Source organism: Hipposideros armiger, unplaced genomic scaffold, assembly GCF_001890085.2.
Source record: "Hipposideros armiger isolate ML-2016 unplaced genomic scaffold, ASM189008v1 scaffold_520, whole genome shotgun sequence".
NCBI classification, from domain to species: Eukaryota; Metazoa; Chordata; class Mammalia; order Chiroptera; family Hipposideridae; genus Hipposideros; species Hipposideros armiger.
This window is the reverse complement of record NW_017731870.1, coordinates 691,596-712,272: the sequence shown is the minus strand read 5'-3', so window position 1 is coordinate 712,272 and position 20,677 is coordinate 691,596. Positions and strand designations below refer to the sequence as shown.

Below are 20,677 nucleotides of genomic sequence, written 5' to 3'. Positions count from 1 at the left end.
AAGGGTTAAAAAGCTTATCAGACCAATCAGGAAACTTGGCAAGTCTGAGAGTGTGTATTTATAGATTTAAGCAAAAATGTACACAGAATATAAATGTTACCATCAGCCATTAAACATTTAAAAAATAACACACACAGCTGGGGTACATTAAGTACTAACTTCAAGTAATTTGAAAGATGCAAAAAAAAAAATTAAACAGTGAAATAATCTACAAACCCACCATGGAATTTAGAACACAACTTTCTCTTTGGATGTTAAAGAAAAAGCATTTTATCAATAGCCACTGTTAAAGCAACGGATGCACATAACTGTATGAAAACCAAAAACCACCCTTCTTATCTTCTCAAAACATCAAATTGTACTAATAGACGTTTTCCCACTCTACCAGTATTCCACAGTTGAGTTCATAATAACAGAATGTATGTTGTACAAGATAAGAGAAATGAGGGAAATATTTATTTTCCTTAGAACAGCTTTGGCAAAAGGTTACTAAATTGAATCACAAATGTTTACAACACTTGACTGCAATTCTTATCACTGTTTTCCCATGAAACCAGAAGCCTGGCCCCAAAGGTTCCTGCATTCCTACCATCCCCTCCTCTCAGCTCACATCACAGCATCTGCGTGCTGAAGGATCGGTACATTCCAGCACCATTGCTTCCTCGAGTGCCCAATCTTCACTGCCCACAGCATCAGAGAAGGCAGATAATTACCGCCAAGCTCCAAAGCAGGCTTCTGGGTAGCCTCGGAAGTGAGCGCCCTTCCCAAATAGAGTTGGGCCTTGAACACAGGGGTTAGGAGTGCTGACCCCCTGGCACAGCTGAATATTCACATATGACTTTTGACTCCCCCCAAACATAACTACAGTCCCTTGGTATCCACAGGAATTTGGTTCCAGGACCCCCTGTAGATACCAAAATCCACAGATGCTCAAGTCCCTTATATAAAATTAGAGAGAACAATGCATACGGTCAGCCCTCTGCATCCATGGCTTCCCAACCACAGGTGGAAAACACTGTTTTTGATCCATAATTGGTGGATACAAAGAGTTGACTGTATAGTTACTGAAAAAAATCCACATATAAGTGAACCAGTGCAATTTAAACTTGTGTTGTTCAAGGGTCAACTGTGCTTCTTTGGGTGGCATTAGCCCAGTTCTGACAGTGCAGGGCTGGCGTGGCCTCCGAGGCCTTGAGGCTCTGGGAAGGGTTGTGCTAAAAAGCATTTCTCACCTGCTGCAGAATGTGTCTTTCCCGCAACGTCATTAGCCTTCTGTGAAGCTCTACCAGTTCATCTAGGTATGCCTGCAAGAGAAGAGAGGCCCCCAAAGAACATGCGTGTTAGGAAGCAGTTCACAAAGAAGAGAATGAACACATATGAACATACAAGCAGCAGCTGGAGATGTCCCATTCTACCCCATTCCAGGCCATGTGGACTCGGTGCCTAAGGCCTGTGCACACCAAGTCTCTCTCGGCCAACTATTGCCTTTATGAAACTGGCTTTTAAAAAGGGGGCAATTCTTGCACTTATTTGTTCTCAACAAGACTGAAGGGAGCAGACACACCCTCTCCCAATAATGCCTCAATAGACAGAAAGGGAACTCAATGGAAAATGGTGAGTTTAAGCATGTCATCAAAGTTTACTTTCTTTTTTTTTCTTAAGTCTTCTATCTTAGAAGCTTTTAACTAAGAGATAAAAGTCTAAGTGTAAACATGGAAGTATCAGTGCACGTTACCAATTATGTCAGAGCAAATTCTTTTAACAAAACAATAAAAAGGCCTTCCTGGTCATATCTAACATAGCTAACATTGCTTGTGAAGAGCATATGGAAGAACAGAAGAATGTTTTATGAAAAATAGAGATCGCTACCCAAATTAGCATGTGGTTTGTCAAAGAGTTCCTCTGAAAGGGCAGAGATGAGCTCTCCTTCCACATGCACCGACCCATGACTCTGTCAGCATAGCTGGATGGGTGTCCCTAATGTCATTTGCCACGAAGGCAAAGGAAAGGTTTGCAAAGCATGAGCCACACCTGCCCCGACCCTTTAGGATACTTCAGGACCCTACTCGCACCAGGAGACTAACCCCCAATAGGTCCTGCAGTCACATTTCAGATGCACAATGCACATTTGGGGAAAGCACACCACACGAGGGTCAGATGTACTGTTTGCTTACATCTGAGAGTCCTTCATTCACTGACTCTGCCATGATTCTTACCCAAATGCAATGGGCCTGAAATCCCTGGGCAATAGAGGCATCAGGACAAATGGTAACATAAGGCCCAGCTTAACACTGGAGACATAGCAAGGCTAGGACAATAAACTACTCTCGAGCACGTGTGATGAAGACAATGAAAGGAGAACCAGCAAGGATGATCAAGGGAAACACAAAGAAACAGAGGACATGCCAGTGCCGCAGCACTCAAGTGATGGGCTGGAAACCCACCTTGTCACATTCACCATTCTTTATTTGCTTATCTGATTTGCTTTGCTTTATTGGACTTTTCACTTCAAGAATCTAGGGATCAAAGAGAACACTGTTAAATTTGATTTCAAGCACTTCTTAGCTAACCAGCCACCTAAACAAAGGCACTTATGGGTAAAATGTCATACAATAATATCACTTTCCAAATAGCATTTCTCCTCTACACATGGCCTTTCTTCTCTTCTAATCTTACCTTTTCTTGGGAAATGAATTACATATCCAAAATGCTGAGTCAGGGCAATAGAACTTTAAAGTTGACAATAAGGAAATGGATGGAAGCTTCCAAGGCTGCTTCTCCTTTGTGACAACACTCTAACACATATGTACCGCAGCTGAGTTATACGGGATTATAGTTTCCTCTGGCAAGAATTTTTCCTCATTCATTCTGCTGTTTCAGCATCACTACCAGTGCTCAGTGCATAAGAGATCATAAAACAAACACTCAAATGCCCTTTTTAGCACCTGACTTTCAGATTCTAAACATTGCTCATATCCACTAACTTGATGGAGCTGTGGAAATAAAGATGGCCCTCAGTGACACTGGTTGTTCCCAACTTGGGATCCTCCAACTCAAGGAATAATGAGCCAGGACTATCATCTGTGTTTCAAGAAATGATGTGTTTAAAAAAAGAAAAAAAAGAAATGTGTTTATCCCTGAGATAAACACCAGGTGCCTTTCCTTTTAACTGAATTGATTACAGCTTAGGTTATGAATAGTTTTACATACTGTTCAGAAGCTTCCCTGGGGAGCTAGGCTTCTAATTGATAAAAAGAAAAACCAAATTATTATTTAAAAGATACAACTGATTCATTAGGATCTTCAAAATTGAGGATTATAAGGGAAATATTTTTAAATGGTCCTTGCTTACAATGGCTGAGAACCACTGAATTTATTGTTGAGTATTTACAAATATATATAAACATAAAAAGCAAAGTAACTTATCTTTTGCATTATAACCTCACTTATCAATTGAGTTGTTATAATCTGAAACTCATATTAAAAAAGGGAAGTGCCAAATAAAGCACATATTTAAGCAGTCTCATATTTCTCTTGCTCTTGTCTTTCTTCTCTGCTCTCACACACACACGCACACACGCACACACCACAGTTCTGTTCAAATGTCTACCATATTCCATAACACAAAGATTTTGTAAATGAGTTCACTTCTAATTTGTGGAAAGAGTACTGATTGGGCTCAGAAACCTAAGTTCAGGCCCTAGCCCTATCATTTAACATTTTTGGAGTCTCAAAAATGAGATGAAATGAGAAAGATGAACAAGGTAATTAATGTCCACATTCCCATTCAGCTATACAATTTTACACTCCTAAACATTTTACTTTGAAGATAGGACTATGACATTCTAGAAAAAAACAAATACTTCTAGAAGGGCATATTTTCTTTTGAATTTAGAATAATGCATGGGGAAGGAGTGAGCTTCTTTCTAACAGAGTCTTTCTTGAGAACTGCCTTTATTTCTTCATTTTTCACCTTAAGATAACCAGATGACCATTCTGACCAGGCTAACTTAAAATACAATACTTTCAGCAACACAAGGAAATTGCTTAACAGAAGCAAGGCAACAGTTTTTTTGTTTCTGTTGTTTTTTGTTTAACATGCTGCACTGTAAAGGAAACCAAACACTTGACTACATTAAGAATTTCCTTCTCTCTATTGTTGTTGGAAATGAGACCTCAAGGGAAAACTCGGCACTCAGAGACCTAGGAGTAAGTATGTCAGTAGATGGCACTCCTCACCAACTCAGATTCAGGGCTGGGCAAAGCAGAGACACTATGCTGAGATTTCAGACGAGAGAAAGAAACAGTGCCTGCCTGCTTGCCCTGTGTGTTAGAAAACTAAATTGTGTTCCCGTATTCCACCCTGCCGGCCCCCCACCCCCAACTAACTGCACTCCAGGGGTCAAAGTGACTGGAGAGCTCTATATATGCAATGGAACTTTTTGCTAACTAGGTTGAGGGAGTTCAGCCACCTTTTCTTCGAAGCAGAAAATAGACAGAACATTGTGGGGAACTCAAGTCCCACCCTACACATTCCGTAAGTGCTACAGCACAGAAGGCCAAACTACATTGAAATCCTCGTTTCTTTCTTCTGAAGCTGCAGTGGCAGGAACAAAAGCTCCGGGTGTCAGTGATCCGCCTCAAGTTACTGAGTGGCTGCCCAGAGAGGGCTCAGTTAATCTTCCTCCTTTGATCTCTCCCTGCTCCAAAATAAACAGCTTTGTCAAAACCTCATTCTCAGAGAGTTGAGCCATGCTGAAGACAATTGTTTTATTTATGATCATTTCTTATCTTTGAGGAAACGGCTTCAGAATATAAAAGTACAGCACCCTGTCTTCCACAGGCTTATTTCAAACCAGTTTAACTGGACAGGCTCTTTCATTTCATTCAACATGCCTCGCAGGCTGATAGGTGATTTATGATATTCTGAATATTAACTTGGGTCCAGTGGATCACTCCCTTCCTTCAAGGCCCCTCTCTCCTCCCTCCTGTCCACACTTTTAGCCAAAAAAAAAAAAAAAAGATGGAATTTTGGTTTTGTTTGAAATTCACAGAAGGGAGGTCTGAATTTAAAAAATACAAAACAAAACCTTTGGTTAAAATGACACAGCACGCACTATTATTCCTTCTTAAGTTGTACTGAGGTAAACAGCCACCCAGGCTGCTGAGATGCACCATTTGTACACGTGGTAGTCTCTGAAAACAGAACTATGATTGGTTGCACTTCTATCCTTAATCTGAGGATACGGCTTGAGAATCAAAATTTCAAGATTATTATTTTTCTGTATCCCTTTGTGAGGACTGACAACTCAATTATTCAGCAGATGGGTTCTTTACTGATAGGTCTTTCATGTTAATGATCACTAGTAGCTCCTAACAATACTCAGGTTAAATACTTGCTTTGTTGACGTGTAGTGCTCTCTCTGTTCACTTTTTTTCAGTAGTTAGAAAACCTTTGACTCAATTAGCACTTTCCCTCTTCTCTGGTCCTCAGAAGATCTGAGAAAAGGTAAGGAAAACTCAGCTTTGCCTGGTAATTTACAGAAACTTGAGATACCATTATCAATTTACAGACAGAGAACAGCCAAGGGGTATGAAAGAAGGAAACTTAGAGTCTTCCCATTTCACATTTAGGCCATCCCAGTAGATTTTCATCTATTTTATTTGATGTGAAATTTCAGATACTCTCTCTCTCTCTCTCTCTCTCTCTCACACACACACACACACACACACACACACACACACACACACACACACACAAATAGAAAACGAAAAACACATTCTAAGGTGACGTTTGCATGACTTTTAGATTTCTTAGAATTTTTTAATATTTCATTTCATCAGCATGAAGATCTAAGGAAGACTACTAAGAAAAACCAGTGAGTTTTTTAAGAAATCCTAAAGGGATAGCGTCATGCCTGACCCAATGGAGGTGACTTGAGGGGTTAAGAAATCAATGCTAAACAATGTTTTAAAAACTTGCTTACTCTCAGCTCCAAGATATAGCTCCAAGGAGGGAAGTATTCTTATGGTACAAGTATTTCCTACCATCGACAAGCTAAAAGTGAAAGCATATGGACTTTCTTATTATGCTTATAGGTGCATGGAGAAAGTGACATATAACCGAGTATTCCTGACAGATTGATGATTCACATGTGTGAAGCTACATTTGTTGAATAAACATATGCCAAGGATCCAGTGGTATGCTATTTAATCGGATGAAGTAATTTTTACCCTCTCCAGATAAATGATTCTATTCATTTTGTTCTTATTTTGCTAGACAGGATAAAAAAGAAAAGAAAAGAAAAGAAAAAGTCTGACAAAGAACCCAGAGCTTTCCCTAAAGCCAGGCCCAGTTCAAGACTGCCCACACAGGAAGGGTTAGGGGCAGCTATTTGGTTTGAACAGCAAGATAGGGGCTTGTTGGAGCTGCACTTATTTAGCAAGCGCAGTGGAAAGATGCTGAAGGAGTTTCATGAGGGGACGAAAGCACAACCCAGTGCTTTTCGCTCCTGGCACTGTTGCCCTCTAATTCTAATTCACCACTGACTGAAAGCTAAGTAGGTTTAAATTGGATATCAAAATATATTCAAGGCCCAAATTCTACTCTTTTGCCAGCTCACACTGAAGCACACATTTACAAAAGTATCCCAATTTATCCTGGTAGCCAGCCCACGGCTCTTCTCATCTGGTTGCTGATGACAGTTATGCCCTCAGTCTTCACTCTCCCCTGGAAGGCTTCATTTGTGGTGGTGGGCAGCCGCGCCAGAGGTGAAAGCTGGCTGAGGCCCGGGCCTGGCTGGCACTGGAGATGGGGAAATGCATGAACTACAGGAAGTTAGGAGACATGCACTAGCTCCTTGAACAGCCAGCCTGTAACAGATGATGAGATTGGGCTTGCATTCATATGTAGGATACAAAGCAACAGCAGTTGAACTGTAACTAGTGAGGTAAAGAACATTGGTATTACTCTTATCAATGCAGGCTTTAAGATGTCAATAAACATTATAAATAAGGAATTTTACATTTTAAGAGATCTTTGCTTATGTTTTATACAAAATTTAAAAAGAAAAAGTCTTCATCTAGAAAAATCACACATTCCCAGTAAAACGTAGATCACATATTCAAGGGCAAGGCCATTTTAAATCGTAGGACACCTGTGAAACAGAATAATTTTAGAAAAATGCTGTTCTTCTATTTTCAAGTTAATAATATTCACATGATTTAACTTGAATTAAGTAATTATTGTAGAGGTCACAGGGAATCTGTCTAAACAAAGAGGTAAGAATAACCTATGGTGATGAGAGTATCAACTCAATGCATAATGAGGCATTTACAGTATTCATGATATTTGAAAACAGTTTATTTTAGTAAGTGTTTGAAATATCCTAATCTTAATCTTTTCTTAAAAAAAAACTCATCATAGCTTTCCAAAGTTCTGCCTAGACCTAGCCAAATAACTATATTCTGAGTTGACTATCAAATTAATAAGCTTTCCTTTAGAGTGATTTCTAACAATGATAATGACCATTATTTACTCTGCATTTTGTTAACTATTCCTTACAATTCTAAGTGATAATCCTCTTTTCCTGGATGAAAGCACAGAGGCAGAGTACCTATGATAATAAACATTGACCTCCAACTAAGTGCCAAGTAGGTATGAGCACTGCCTCAGGCTCTTTACATTTATTATTTATCATCCTCCCAATAACCAGCAAGGTAGGTATTAATACCCTCAGGTACAGATGAGGAAACTGACGATCAGCTGCAAAAGTTAATTTCCCACCAGTGAATTACTATAAATTAGTAAAGCAAAGAACCAGGCTTTATACTAGCCCCAAAGGTCATATCCTTCTAATTCATTAAGTCGCCTACTTACTGGTGAGGGGAAAAATAGAGAAATCAAGAGTAAATGGGCAACACTTTTGTCGCCATCCCTCCTTTCATCTATTTAATGAACCCACCCAATGGAACATACTTTTTATGACAAGAGAAGCTTCTATGACCCTTAGTATGTGTTTATTCTTAGGGTTGTAGATTCTCATTGTTTTGGTATCAAGAGGGACTTCATTTAAAATTAAGGGGTGAAAAGTGTTGATCACATCTAATTCTGAAGAGTCTTGAACGTTGCGAATTGGCAATTTACCTGGTTGTTGTTGGTTTTTAATAAGGGCGGTGGGGGTTCATGATGTAGGGGCGAAGAAGCAGAACTGCTTTCACTATCGCTGCCATCACTTAAGCTAACTCTACAAAGAAACAGAGAGAAAAGTCATCATTATAGACAATTCTTAAAATTCTTGAAAGACAATCTATGGAAATGGGTGCAGAGAGCAAAGCATACACACACTCTTAAGTATTGAAAACTCGTTTTAACTCATACAACCATGGACACATATCCATGCTTACTTTGTATCTGGAACTGTGTTAAGTGTTTTACCTGCTATTTCTCGTTTAATGGGCCCTATTTCAGGTAAGAAAACTGAGACTTAGAGAAACAAGGTCAACTCGCCTAGGGGAGCAGAAGTACAAGTGGTGGTTCTAGGATTAAATCCAAGCAACGTCATCCAAAGCTGGTGCTTGGCCACTGCACTTGACTGGCTTCCTTTATTTATTTATTTCCCTGCTTCAGTTCCACCCACCTACTAACATCAAACATGTCACCCACGTTTTCAGAAGGTCAGTGTAACTAGGCAGCTTGTAGGTTACTATCTTTTGTTTGCCTTTCCCTTTGCCTCTTTGCTACATATGAAAATTTTACAAATATGGCTAAAATACTGCTAAGAAGAATGTGGACAACAGCCCTGCATGACTGACAGCTCAGGGTGACATCTGAGGATGGAAATGGGTGAAGCTCAACATGGTAGAACACCGCCAATCATTTCTACTGTGTAAAGAACGATTCAAGGCTGTCCCTAGGTATGAACACTGATACAATTCAGTGGGAATATACTACAGCGACATGAAGAGACAGTGTGTTTGGCATAGCTGCTTTATAAAAATACAATGATATCTTTCAACAACTAAAGACAATAAAAATATCACTGGTTCCCCTATGTTTTTTTGTCAGAAAAAAATGGAATTTTCTTCTAGCCAAAGTAGGAGATATTTTCTTTTTTTTTTTGGAGGGGGGGAATCGGGGAAGGGGAACAGACAAGTTGCTGTCCTTTTGTTCTTCAGTCTAGTTGTGGAGGATGTAGCTTCACTGGCCTATGTTGGTATTATCATTGAGCTCTTCCCGGGTGAGGCAGATTGGTTGCAGGCCACTGGACAAGCCACTCACGGCAGCTCTTGGCAGCTCACGCCAGCTGCCAGCCATTCATGGTAGTTCACAGCAGCCCACTGCGGCTCCACTGCAGCCTATGCCATCACTGATGACCCATGGCAGCTCAGCTCCAGGTCAAGCTGTTGTTCACCATCGTAGCTGTAGAGGGTGCAGCGTCACTGGCCCACATGTGGGATCCGAACAGGGGTCCTGCTGCTCAGAGCTGGCGTCCCAAGCCAACTCTTAACCAACCTGCCACTTGGCCAGTCCAAGATGTTTCTTTTTTTTTTTTAATAGATTTTAATTAATAAATTTCTTTTTTTTTTAAAGATTTTTATTGGGGAATTGGGGGGATGGGAACAGCGCTGGGGAATTGGGGGAAGGGGAACAGACAAGTTGCTGTCGTTTTGTTCTTCAATCTAGTTGTGGAGGACGTTGCTTCACTGGCCCAAGTTGGCACCATCATTGCGCTCTTCCCTGGAGAGGCAGATCAGTCGCTGGCTTCTGGATGGCTGCTCACAGCGGCTGCTGGCCGCTCACGCTGGCTGCTGGCCACACATGGTAGCCCATGGCAACCCATTGCAGCAGGGACTGCAGCCTATGCCATCCCCGGCGACTCACGGCAGCCCAGCTCCAGGTTGAGCTTTTGTTCAGCATCTTAGTTGTGGAGGGCAGTGTAACTGGCCCTCATATGTGGGATCCAAACCGGGGCCCTCTGGCATTCCAAGCCAGTTCTTAACCATCGCGCCACTCGGCAGGCCCATCCCAAGATGTTTCTTTATTCTATTCTGCTGAATGTATGTCCTCCTTCAAAAATAGCCTTCAGTTTTTTCTCCCTCTCTTTGGTTATATAGTAACCTAATATAATATTCTTCTCAGAAACAGAAAATGTTTTAGAAATCAGGATAGTTTTTCTCTCTCTCTGAATAGACAATCACATGCTAGCTCTATAATATATGCAGATAGACAAGATACGAGGTAGGAAATGAAAAGGATACACTGGGACATCCTTTTAGCAAAAACCAATGGAACTTGTTTTTCTTAACTAAATTACATTAATGAAGTGTTCAATTGAAGCGCTGCTTTAAAATGCTTCTTGACTGGAGTGGAAGGTTGAGTATTTAAACTGATTAAACAGTTGAGACTTCACAAGTGCAGTGAAGATCAAATGTTACACTGGCGCTGCTGTGTTAACAGCACATGTCAGGTGGGGAAAAAAGAAGAGCGTCTTCAACAGTATGTATCACATAGGGAAGTTTCAGTCCATTTTTAGGTCTTTTTTTTCCGTACCAGTTTCCTTCTTGTCAGAATGAAGATTTCTAAATGGAAATGTTATAAGGTCAAGGCCATAAGTTTCCTTATTTTCTCCCACTTAAAAGGAATGCAGACGGGAGAGTTTGGGAGACAAGGCGGAGAAAGAGGTATTGAGTGTGGCCGTAAGGAGAAATCAGTGCGAGATCTGAGGGGCACGTACTCTAAGGAGCCTCTTCTCACAGGATGCCGAGGAAGTCCCTATTAGGAAACATATGGCCTGTCCAGTTTGGGTTCAGATCACATTCTTTTAAGAAATTTTAGTGCCTTTTACACAGTAATGGATAATGGGAAAAGATTTAATGCCATATATTATAAATGTAATTGGATTTTAAGTCAAGTAGTTTCATATTTCTTTTCTACTCAAAACACATTAAAATAAGCATGCCTATTTGTTTTCCTCATGATAAAGAAATAAAATCCTCAAGGCAATTTCAAGTTGACTATTAATTATAAGCGACATGAATTACCGTCTTATAATGTGAAATTATGCCTCACAGCATTAAAGCTACTTATGGAACCTAATTGTCAGTACACTTAAAAGGAATTTATTTGCTGGAAAACACACACAGGTGATCTTAGTTTTAATTAGGTCACACACATAATTCATTGGAGCCAATTATGTATTTCTAACTACAAACAGCAAACACGTTTCCTCAAATTCTGACACTACCTACAGCAATGGATCTACACACACCCTTCGGATGAAAACCAAGTTTATTTCAGCAGTCAGACCTGCCACCTTGGCATATACTTTCAAAAACAGGACTTCTAATAGGGCTTTTTCCTGAAAATTTTTAGAGTAAAAACCCCTCCTTTCTGAGAAAAGGGATGAGCAGTTCCCTGTATAGGTGAGTATAAGCATGCCAAGGTGCCCCAACTTAAGATGAATGGGACCACTTACTGCCCTTTACTTTCTGATGTATCACACCTGGGCTGTGGTTACACTATTAGGTCTAGTAAAAAGGTATGATTCTGTCGCAGGGAACCTCTTTTCTTCCAAGACACTCACCTGCGACTTCGGCTGCCTCCTCTATTTACAGGTCTCTCCATTTCAGAGTCATTGTCATTATCCTCTGCCTCATCTGATTCCTCCTCATTGTCATCGGAATGCAGATCTTTCATTATAGATCTTAAAGGACCTGAGTAATGACAGTGAACCACAGGAATCAAACATACTACTTTAGCAGTATCAGACACAAGGGAATGCTCACCAGCACTGAACACTGACTGGTTAAAAATAACCAGTATCATATATATATTTATACAATTTACAAGACAAATTTGGTAGTTTCTGGAATGCAACCTCTGTCAAAACACTATCATTTTCATAATAGATGCCCCAAGATGTTCATTAGAAAACCTATTTCCTAGGAATTTTTTTCTATGTATTTCTCTTCCCTAAGAAAAATTACCCCTAAAAAGAAACAGAAAGATCTATTAGTAAATTGAATGTTTTGTTAGGTTAATCCATGTATTGAAAAGTTGAGACTAATAAATCACTATGGTTGTAACTTGTTCTTGGCAATGCAGCCTTTGTGTGGTAGTTTTTGATCTATTAAGGTTTAGCTGTTCCTTTTATTTCAAGGTCAATTTCAGGTCAAGCAAGCATTTCAGTCAAGTTCAGATTATAAAGTATCTCAATTCCATGGTGTAATGTCCTATCTCTGATCTTCATATTGATCTTGGACACGAGGTCTGTTACAACAATTTTATGCAGCTAATTTTTGTTTTGCTCTTTAAGAAATTCCTGGCAAAATACCAGCATGTATTTACATAAATAAGACCATGGAATAAATCAGGTGCCCAGAAAATTCAAGCGAGTATCCAGTATTAGATGGAAGAGAAAAAAAATCAAGTCATACTCGTAACTAATTTATTCTAGAACAGGACAAAATTGGAGGGGGGGGGGGAACAAACACCAAAAAACTCATTAGTGTGGTTTATTTTTACTTGACTACTCTAAATGTAAAGAAACAAGATAGATACTTTGAATCTTAACAGAAGACATTGTAAAGGCAATCAAAAAAGTGAGAGAGGCATTTTCATTCTAGATTAGGAGATTCCTAAAGTTTAATCTAATAGGAATATCTGAGCTATCATTAAATCCGTTTAAAAATAAGTACTGACTCTGCAATCTCACATTCTTCAAAACCCAAATTTCTCTGCTTCTGTCATGGGTTTATACCTTTGGAAGTCAGTGGAACAAGAAATCTGAATAGCACAAACGATCAGTGTCTTTTATTTTTTCCTAGAAGCTTAGCCTTAGCCCAAATACACACAGCAATTTAATCCTTTTCAAAACATACAAGGCCATAAGGAATTCAGTGTGGTCAATGAAAAAGCTAATGTGCAACATGATGCTCAAAAACAAATTATTCTTTGTTATTATTTCATTTTCCATGTTTAAAAGAAAAAAGAGCCCACATTTGAAGGTTTTCCATGCACAAAAGAAGTGGAAAAAACATTTCGTTAAGTTCTATGTTTTGGTTTAAGTTTCTTTTCAAAAATTCTTTAAATTTAAATTTCTTTGAGCCTAAGTAGCAAAAAAACCCCATAATTTTAAAGACAGCAAATTAACACTTGCCAAAGAAAAGGTCTATTAATCCATAGGAAAAAATAAATAAAATGAAAGTCCAGGAGGGAGAGTAAAAACCTATGTCTCTATGACAAAGCCTCTCGAGTCCAGCGTTTGCTATTGTATTTCCTTTGGGAACTCCCTGGAATAGGCTGTGTCTATAATCCTTTTGTAAAATGGGACACTGATGGCCGGGACTGGAAAAGGGGGAATTTCTAGAGGCTGTTGTCATACATCAGAACAATACTCAAGTGCATTCCTGGGGGAAATAAATACAACTGCATAAAAGCCAAGTTATCATTCAGATAATAAAACAGTAGAAAATAGGCCATAAATCAACTCATTAAGATGTTTTATGAGAAAAATGTCTCATCATTTGCCTGGGAGATGTTGATACCTTGTTGCCTGGTTTGGGACGGTGTGAAGCTGGAGCTGGAGCTGGAGCTGGAACTGGCAGGACTGGGTTGTTCAGACTTGAAAGAAGAGAAAGGCATCGTCAATACATTTATGGGACACTACATATCTACAATTAAAAACAACAGTGTCACTCAAAAATATTTTGCTCTGCAAAAACAGCCCGATGCTGCACAAGAAAAATGACTACATGTTTCATTACGTCAAAAACACTAACACAGGAGAGTCAGGGCGTCCTTTTCATTTTGTCCACCATAGTTTTACTAAATGCAGAAACAAGCATGAAAATTCAAGGATGAAGAGATAAACACCTGGGTGTTACATGGGGAAAGAGCCTGGCTTTCATTTCACTCCCATGTTTACTGCTATCCAGCTCTCTTTCAAAAAGATACCTTGATTACCCTTTCTGCAATGTTTGATTGACTCAGCTGGTTAAAACATAGTGGTAATGAGGCCAAGGTCATTAGTTCAATCGCATTATGAGCCAGTTAATTTCACTCTGGTCCAAGGCCATGACCCAACCCTAACCTCATTCATCCACAGTTCACAAATAGAGGCCAACGTTCACAAGGAGACCTGGCCAAGTCCCACAAATGAGTCAGGGGGAAATATTACCACTACTTAAAACAAAACAAAACAAAGCCACTATTTAATTCCACAGCCTACTGATGCAGGGAAAGCGTATCATACATGTATCCCATTCTTTCACTCTTGAACTGTCCTCATCCTTTAATACCCAGAACAAGTGCCATATCCTCCTTGATCCACCCAACTCACTCACAGTTCTCTTCATTCTCCAATCCCACTGAAAATATGGACATCTCTGTGCTTATCCGATATGCTGCAGTATTATGCCACCTCTGATTTGTGTCTTTTCTCTCCAGTAGAATGCCAGCACTTGAAAAAGTAGGGGTTAGGAGGGTCTGTCCTGTGCTTTTCATTACACCTCGTCCTTAGCATAATGCATTGCACATAGTAGGCACTCTAATACATCTGTGACCGAAGGCAGCACATTAGGCCTTCTGTTCCACCATCTGCCAGTTTTTGAGACTTTACAGCAGGTAAAGATGGGAAGAGCAAATACATGGACAGAATTGTGCAAAGAAATTGATCATAATATCATCACACTTGAATTTTATATATTTAAGGACAAATGTATTTGAAAATAATCATATTGATAAATTTGGTTGTAAGAGTGGGCTATTTCTATCCCATTTCTAATTGTGCTCATAGTCTCAACTAGATACTCATGTTATTGGAGAAATATCTGAGGTCTTCTCCTGTACAGGACACATCTTTTTACTTTGTTCAGTAGGTGACCAAGCTTCCCAGGGCCACACGGACAAACTAAGGTCACCGTCAGAAATGACTAAATGTGGATGAAAACCTCAGTTCTGTTTGCACTGCAGTTTCTCACCACTGATTTTTCATCTCCCCTCCCAGCACTGCACCTCCACCCCTTCCTCTCCAAGCAACACCAAGCCCCACAGGCAAAGACACAAGGAAGCACTTTCAGGCATTCCTAATGCACACTTCACATCCTCAGGCTGGATGAGAACACAGGTGTCAGCAATCTACCACTCATTCTGCAGGAAAAGGGCCAGACAGGATCTCTAATGAGCAGCAGGCGGCCCACCAAGCCTTCACCATGGCGAGATTTACTTGAGATCTGTAGTACAATGTCCTACACATTGCTGTTTGCAGCCCACAGAGAAGAGTCGGTTTACAAGTACACACGCCAGTGTGAGGTACTCTTCATTTCCGTTGAGTGGCTCTTCCACCGTGAGCCACAACGGTGAGCTACACAACTGAAAGGGCATTCAGTTAGCAGTTATGCGCACTGCCCAGCTGCAAAACATTTCTCCCGCGGTCCACAGAGTACTCCTTTTCCTCTCCACATTGCTCTTTTCAGCCATGAAAAGTGTCTGCAAATGGTATTATTTTGATAGCTCTGGAAACCATTTGGGAGCCAAGAAAGAGGTTTCCTTACAGTGAGCGGAGAGGGCTCTAATTCCCCATCCTGCCTAACCAGTACACGTTGCACTGGACTTAAAGGAGCCATTCTGCCAGGGCTGTTTGCTGAGAGTGACATTCATTTGGATCGCAAGAGAGGGTGGTGGCCATCTCTCCAACGACCCCATGGTAAACTGGACCTATGTGTCTCAAACATCATGTAAATGCCAGAACCTGCAGGCAGCCTTCTTTCAGCTTCTTAACCATAAACAAGGTTAATAATTCCACAGTTGCTAGCCATTAGAAAATAGACAAAGAAGAAAAAATATAATACAACAGGAGAAAAAGGCTTTTTATTCAACATTTATTATTAACGCTCTACCTCATCCACAAAGCATTGGAGGAGGTTGACAATAGAAGACACATGATTCAATGAGACTGTGAAAGTAGAAAGTGTAAAGCAACAGAGGTGGATAGAGAAAGATAAAATGTTGAATGATAGGCAGCAAATTCCAACGTCCAGGAAGCTTTTTTGCAGCCAGGACAGGATTTACAAAATTTTGGAGGAGACCTTTGAGATAATTGAAGGAGTGATTCTCACACTTTCATGGGCATCAAATCGCCCAGGGGACTTGTTAAAAATGGACTGCTGGGCCCCATCCCAGAGTTGGGATTCCCTAAGTGTGGGGTAGGGATGAAAACCTGGAGTCCTTACAAGTTCCCAGATGCTGCTGATGCTACTGTGCTGGGACCAACCAGACTTTTAAAAACACTGATCAAGGACCTAGAGATTGACAGCTAAGGATACGCGTGAGAATCACTGGGAGATTCCCATTCAATAGGTTTGGTGTGGGGATTCAGGCACGTTGAAAAGCTCAACAAATGGTATTACTGAAAATTGCTGGTTGAACACCACCAATGCTAGGTTAACTTGTGTGGTTTTTTTTCCAAATGCAAAAAAAACATGTTTTTTGAAAGAATCTTAAAGTTAAGAAGGCATAAAAGAAAAAAAAAGCATCATGAGAAAAATGAAAAACTTATTGATTTATCCAGAGGTAACATCCCTGCATACTCTTCAAAGGGTTTTGCAAGAAAGCACCCTGACAAAACACGGCTACCACTCAATAAAAACGTTTATGAAGCATGTACAATCGTGTCATAGTGGATGGACCTTAAACTAATCTAAACTGACCAGGATAGAATTCAACTAAATGTTAACTGTTTAAGAAGCCATTCTGCTATGACATGAGGCTGACACAGTCTTACATTTTATCAGAGCTGCAGCTCACTTTAAGTGAAGTGTGTATTTTATTTTTTAAAAGCAGACTTACCCTCCAAAAACACAAATCAAGGATGATTATATAAACTAGGAAAGGTTATTTGCTTTACAAAAAATATTCACATAAACAGGGCTAGATCAAGATCTTTATAGGCCCTAAGGATTGAAAAGATTATGGTATCCTCCTTCCCTATGTGTGTACATGCCAAAACCTAAGTGTAGAGAACTTCAATGAGGTTCTGATTCTTCCCCTTACTAACTTAATACTTGCTTTTGAAATATCAAAATTCTCCCCACTAAAAAAATATTTACTTCTTTTTACTGATGTCCTAAGCACAAGCTTCAGCTGACCTACTAAGTAATCAAACACTAGACACGAAGTTTCTTTAAGGTGTGCAAAAGTATAGGCTTAAGAATCTTAAATCCTTTTGCTTGCTCGTATGTGTTTTTGGGAAAATCACTTAAGCAATGGCTTCTTCACAGAGTGAGGGCACTGAACCTCATGTAGAAGTGATAATGTTAAATTGATAAGGTAAAAACTCCTAGCCCACTGCTGTTGTAATAGTAGTTAATCAAGCTTTGGTCGCTGCTATTATTTACAAGAGATCTCAAACTCTTTTATTGCCTAAAACAAGATATGTCTTTCCTACCAAAACAATGGGCCTACCAAGATTTGCAACACAATCTTCAACAGTAAATGACTATGCAAAATCATTTTGTAATGGATTTTCTACGGAGGATTATTTTTGTCCAAGACAAGTAAAAAATCCCACGTGTTTACAACTTCTGGAAGTCAAGTGCTTCAAAAGAGAACACCTGTCAAGGTGGGTCATGGGAGAAGGCTTGTAAAATCTGGCATTGTTCCTTACACTGGAAGCGACTTTCTCCTTAGGTAATCAGTTCCATCCCTTCTAATAAGCAACTATATTTATGAACAGAATTTCAACTTGATCTTTAAAACAATCAAAATAAAGGAAATGGGGGAGAATAATATACACCTTTCATCAGAGAAAAGGGAAGAATACAGTAAACAAGTAAAACAGAAATTATTTTAGACACATGGCTATATTTTCTTCATAAAATATATACCTCACTTAGAAAAAGAAAACATACAGCCTGCAAGATTATCTTTTCTTTGTACAAATATCCAGAAAGACTATGTCGATGATGAGCAATGCTCAAAGAAGACAACGCAAATATACTTTGTTTAGATTCCTGTTCAATTTTCATGAGTGACTGAAGTACTATGTCATCAGTTAAGCCCTTCCTTCATTTAAAAAACAACAATCACTGACACTTTTTTTTGGCCTAGCATTAAAAATCATTTTTAAGGAATGATGGATGTTAATTAAACTTATTGTGATAATCATTTCACAATATATACATGTATCAAATCATTGTTATACACCTTAAATTAATATAATGTTATATGTCAATTGTATAAAAAAAACTGAAAAAAAGACTATCTCATTTAGTTTCTCTTTTATAGGAAACAAATAATCTAACTCAATTTTAAAATATATATTTAATTTTAAAGAAAAATGACATAACATCCATTGTAAACAATTGTGGAAAATGTTCTTCATCATATGAATGCACTCTACCAATTCCCATTAACAGGTAATATATTGTGAGAGCTATGTCAATAAAAGGTACGGGCAAAGTTAAGCAAGGAAACAAGTATTGAGAAGTTATTAAATAACACTTTAGGTTAAGTTAATCTGCAAAGATCAATGTAAGAGTGAACTGTCGAAAGGCAGAAACATCAGAACTTTTATTTTCATTTGGTTTTATATTAATAACTGCTTCATGATAAACATGCTAGAAGTACAAACCTTTACTACATAGAAAGGTATATGAAAATGAGACTGGACAAACATTTGTCAATAATTCTGACCTCTTAATTATCTTTGTGTATCTCTTTCATCGTCTTTATTTCATTTGCTCTAGCGTGAGAAAGGCAAGTGCTATGGACTGAATAAACCGCCCCCCCCGCCCCCCAATTCATATGTTGAAGTCCTAACCTCCATGTGATAGCATTTGGAGGTGGGGCCTTTGGGAGGTAATTAGGTGTAGATAAGGTCATGAGGGTGGATCCTTCACGATGGGATTAGTTCCCTTACTTAGAAGATACACCCAAGAGCTTGCTTCTTCCCTCCTCTCTCCCATGTAAAGACACAGTGAGAAGGCAGCCAGCTTCAAGCCAAAACAAGAATCCTCACAGGGGAATGGGATCAGCTGGCACCTTGATCTTGGACTTTCCAGCCTTCAGAACTGTAATAAATAATTCCTATTGTTTAAGCCACCCAGTCTTTGGTATTTTGTTGTAGCAGCCCAAGCCGACTAAGACAGCAGGATTCATTTCTTCACCCCCATTTTATTGATGATGAAACTGAAGCACAATAAGATTAAGTGACCAGTGGGTAATATTTTGGTGGATTAGAACCAGGTTTTCTAACTTCTAGTCCAGTGCTCGTTCTACTATACCTATTAGCTTTGAAAAAAAATGCAATTAATTTAAAGCACTGTTTGGAACACACTAACACTCATTTGTAACAGTAGTTTCAGGGAACAAAGTTTTCTATGTCACTGGGGAAGATGCACTGAATATCCCACCATCCATAAGGGACAGCTTGTGATCGGCACCCAAAGCAAACAAGTGATAAAGCAAAACACTTCATCCCTGGGTCTCAATGTATCTGTATCAATTGCTTCTAACATTTGTCTAGTCAATACTACAATGGATCCTGGCTTCCCACCTCACTAGTTCAATAGTTTTGTTTAAAAAAGCAAGGAAGTTTCTCTTGTGAATTGTCCAGGTCCTCTTGACATTGGCCCTGATCAAGAGGACTGACAAGCCCATCAGGCAACACACAATCATTTATTTTATTTGCCTTCAAAAGCTATCTACTCTCTTTTCCCAACTCTTCCATACAATTTACATAACCCCCAGGAACAAAGCATAGATTAATGCTTTAAATAACCTGCCAACAGCTCTTTCTTTGAAAACAAGGTGAATTTGGGGACAGGACACTGGAATAGAACACTGCAACCTTTAGAGTTGGACAGTTACTTAAGTCTGTGACCACAGGGAAGACACTATATCTCTCTTTGGCAAATTGTCTCCATTTGTAAGTATTAGGACAATTTGAATGAACTTGATGTTAAATGAGAATTGTACACGTATTTAGCCTCTTGAGCCCTTGTATTATCAAAAGCTGTTGTGCTGGTCATTTTCTGGTGAGAGCGCAAGATCCTAAGAATTACACTTCTCTGCTCTTAGCAAAACAGTGTTATACTCTAAATACTGTTACATTTTCAACTTACAGACAAAATCATCCCGGATGCAAAGATAACTGGCTTTATGCTGAGGGGCCTCTGTTTTTACAATTGCACTTGCTTTCTTCGTTATTATTGTCATCTTCACTATTATTAAACCCTGTCATTTGTACCTATCACTCCCTGTCTGAGAACACAAAATCCCATTAAGAAATGAAATGGCCTTGGGGAACAAGGATCTATAAATCTTTCCATAAGACCCTTTTCCACACTTAGGGCTGGCTATAATTTTCTTTTAGCTTCCTCTCTTTTAAACAGAGGAGTCTCAAGTCTTTTATCTCTTGTTACCAGTTGTACTTTGAAGGTTGCTACTGACTATTGTGGCCAGAACATGTGATCTTTCAAAACTCCAGTTGTTGCAAGATGGTGTATGTGCCAGATGTGTCCTTAAAATCACTTGCTTATTAAAAGCTATAGGAATGAGAAACCACGTGGAAACAGAACATTTACAGTTGCACCAACCTATAAGCACGTTACCGTTCCTTGAGCAAAGACTATGTGCACAGAAGTTGAGTTTCACAACCAGCCATTAAAAACACCA

At 39.3% G+C, this 20,677-nt stretch overlaps 1 protein-coding gene across 1 annotated transcript in view; it reads right to left on the bottom strand.

Annotated features, from left to right (window-relative positions):
• Nucleotides 1-20,677, bottom strand: part of MLLT3 (MLLT3 super elongation complex subunit) — a 261,905-nt gene that overhangs the window by 6,179 nt on the left and 235,049 nt on the right. The window contains exons 6-10 of the mRNA XM_019668210.1: nt 13,549-13,624; nt 11,586-11,715; nt 8,147-8,246; nt 2,445-2,516; nt 1,233-1,304 (exon numbers count right to left, since the gene is read on the bottom strand). Coding sequence (XP_019523755.1) covers nt 1,233-1,304; nt 2,445-2,516; nt 8,147-8,246; nt 11,586-11,715; nt 13,549-13,624 — 450 coding nt within the window. The remainder of the gene's footprint in view (nt 1-1,232; nt 1,305-2,444; nt 2,517-8,146; nt 8,247-11,585; nt 11,716-13,548; nt 13,625-20,677) is intronic.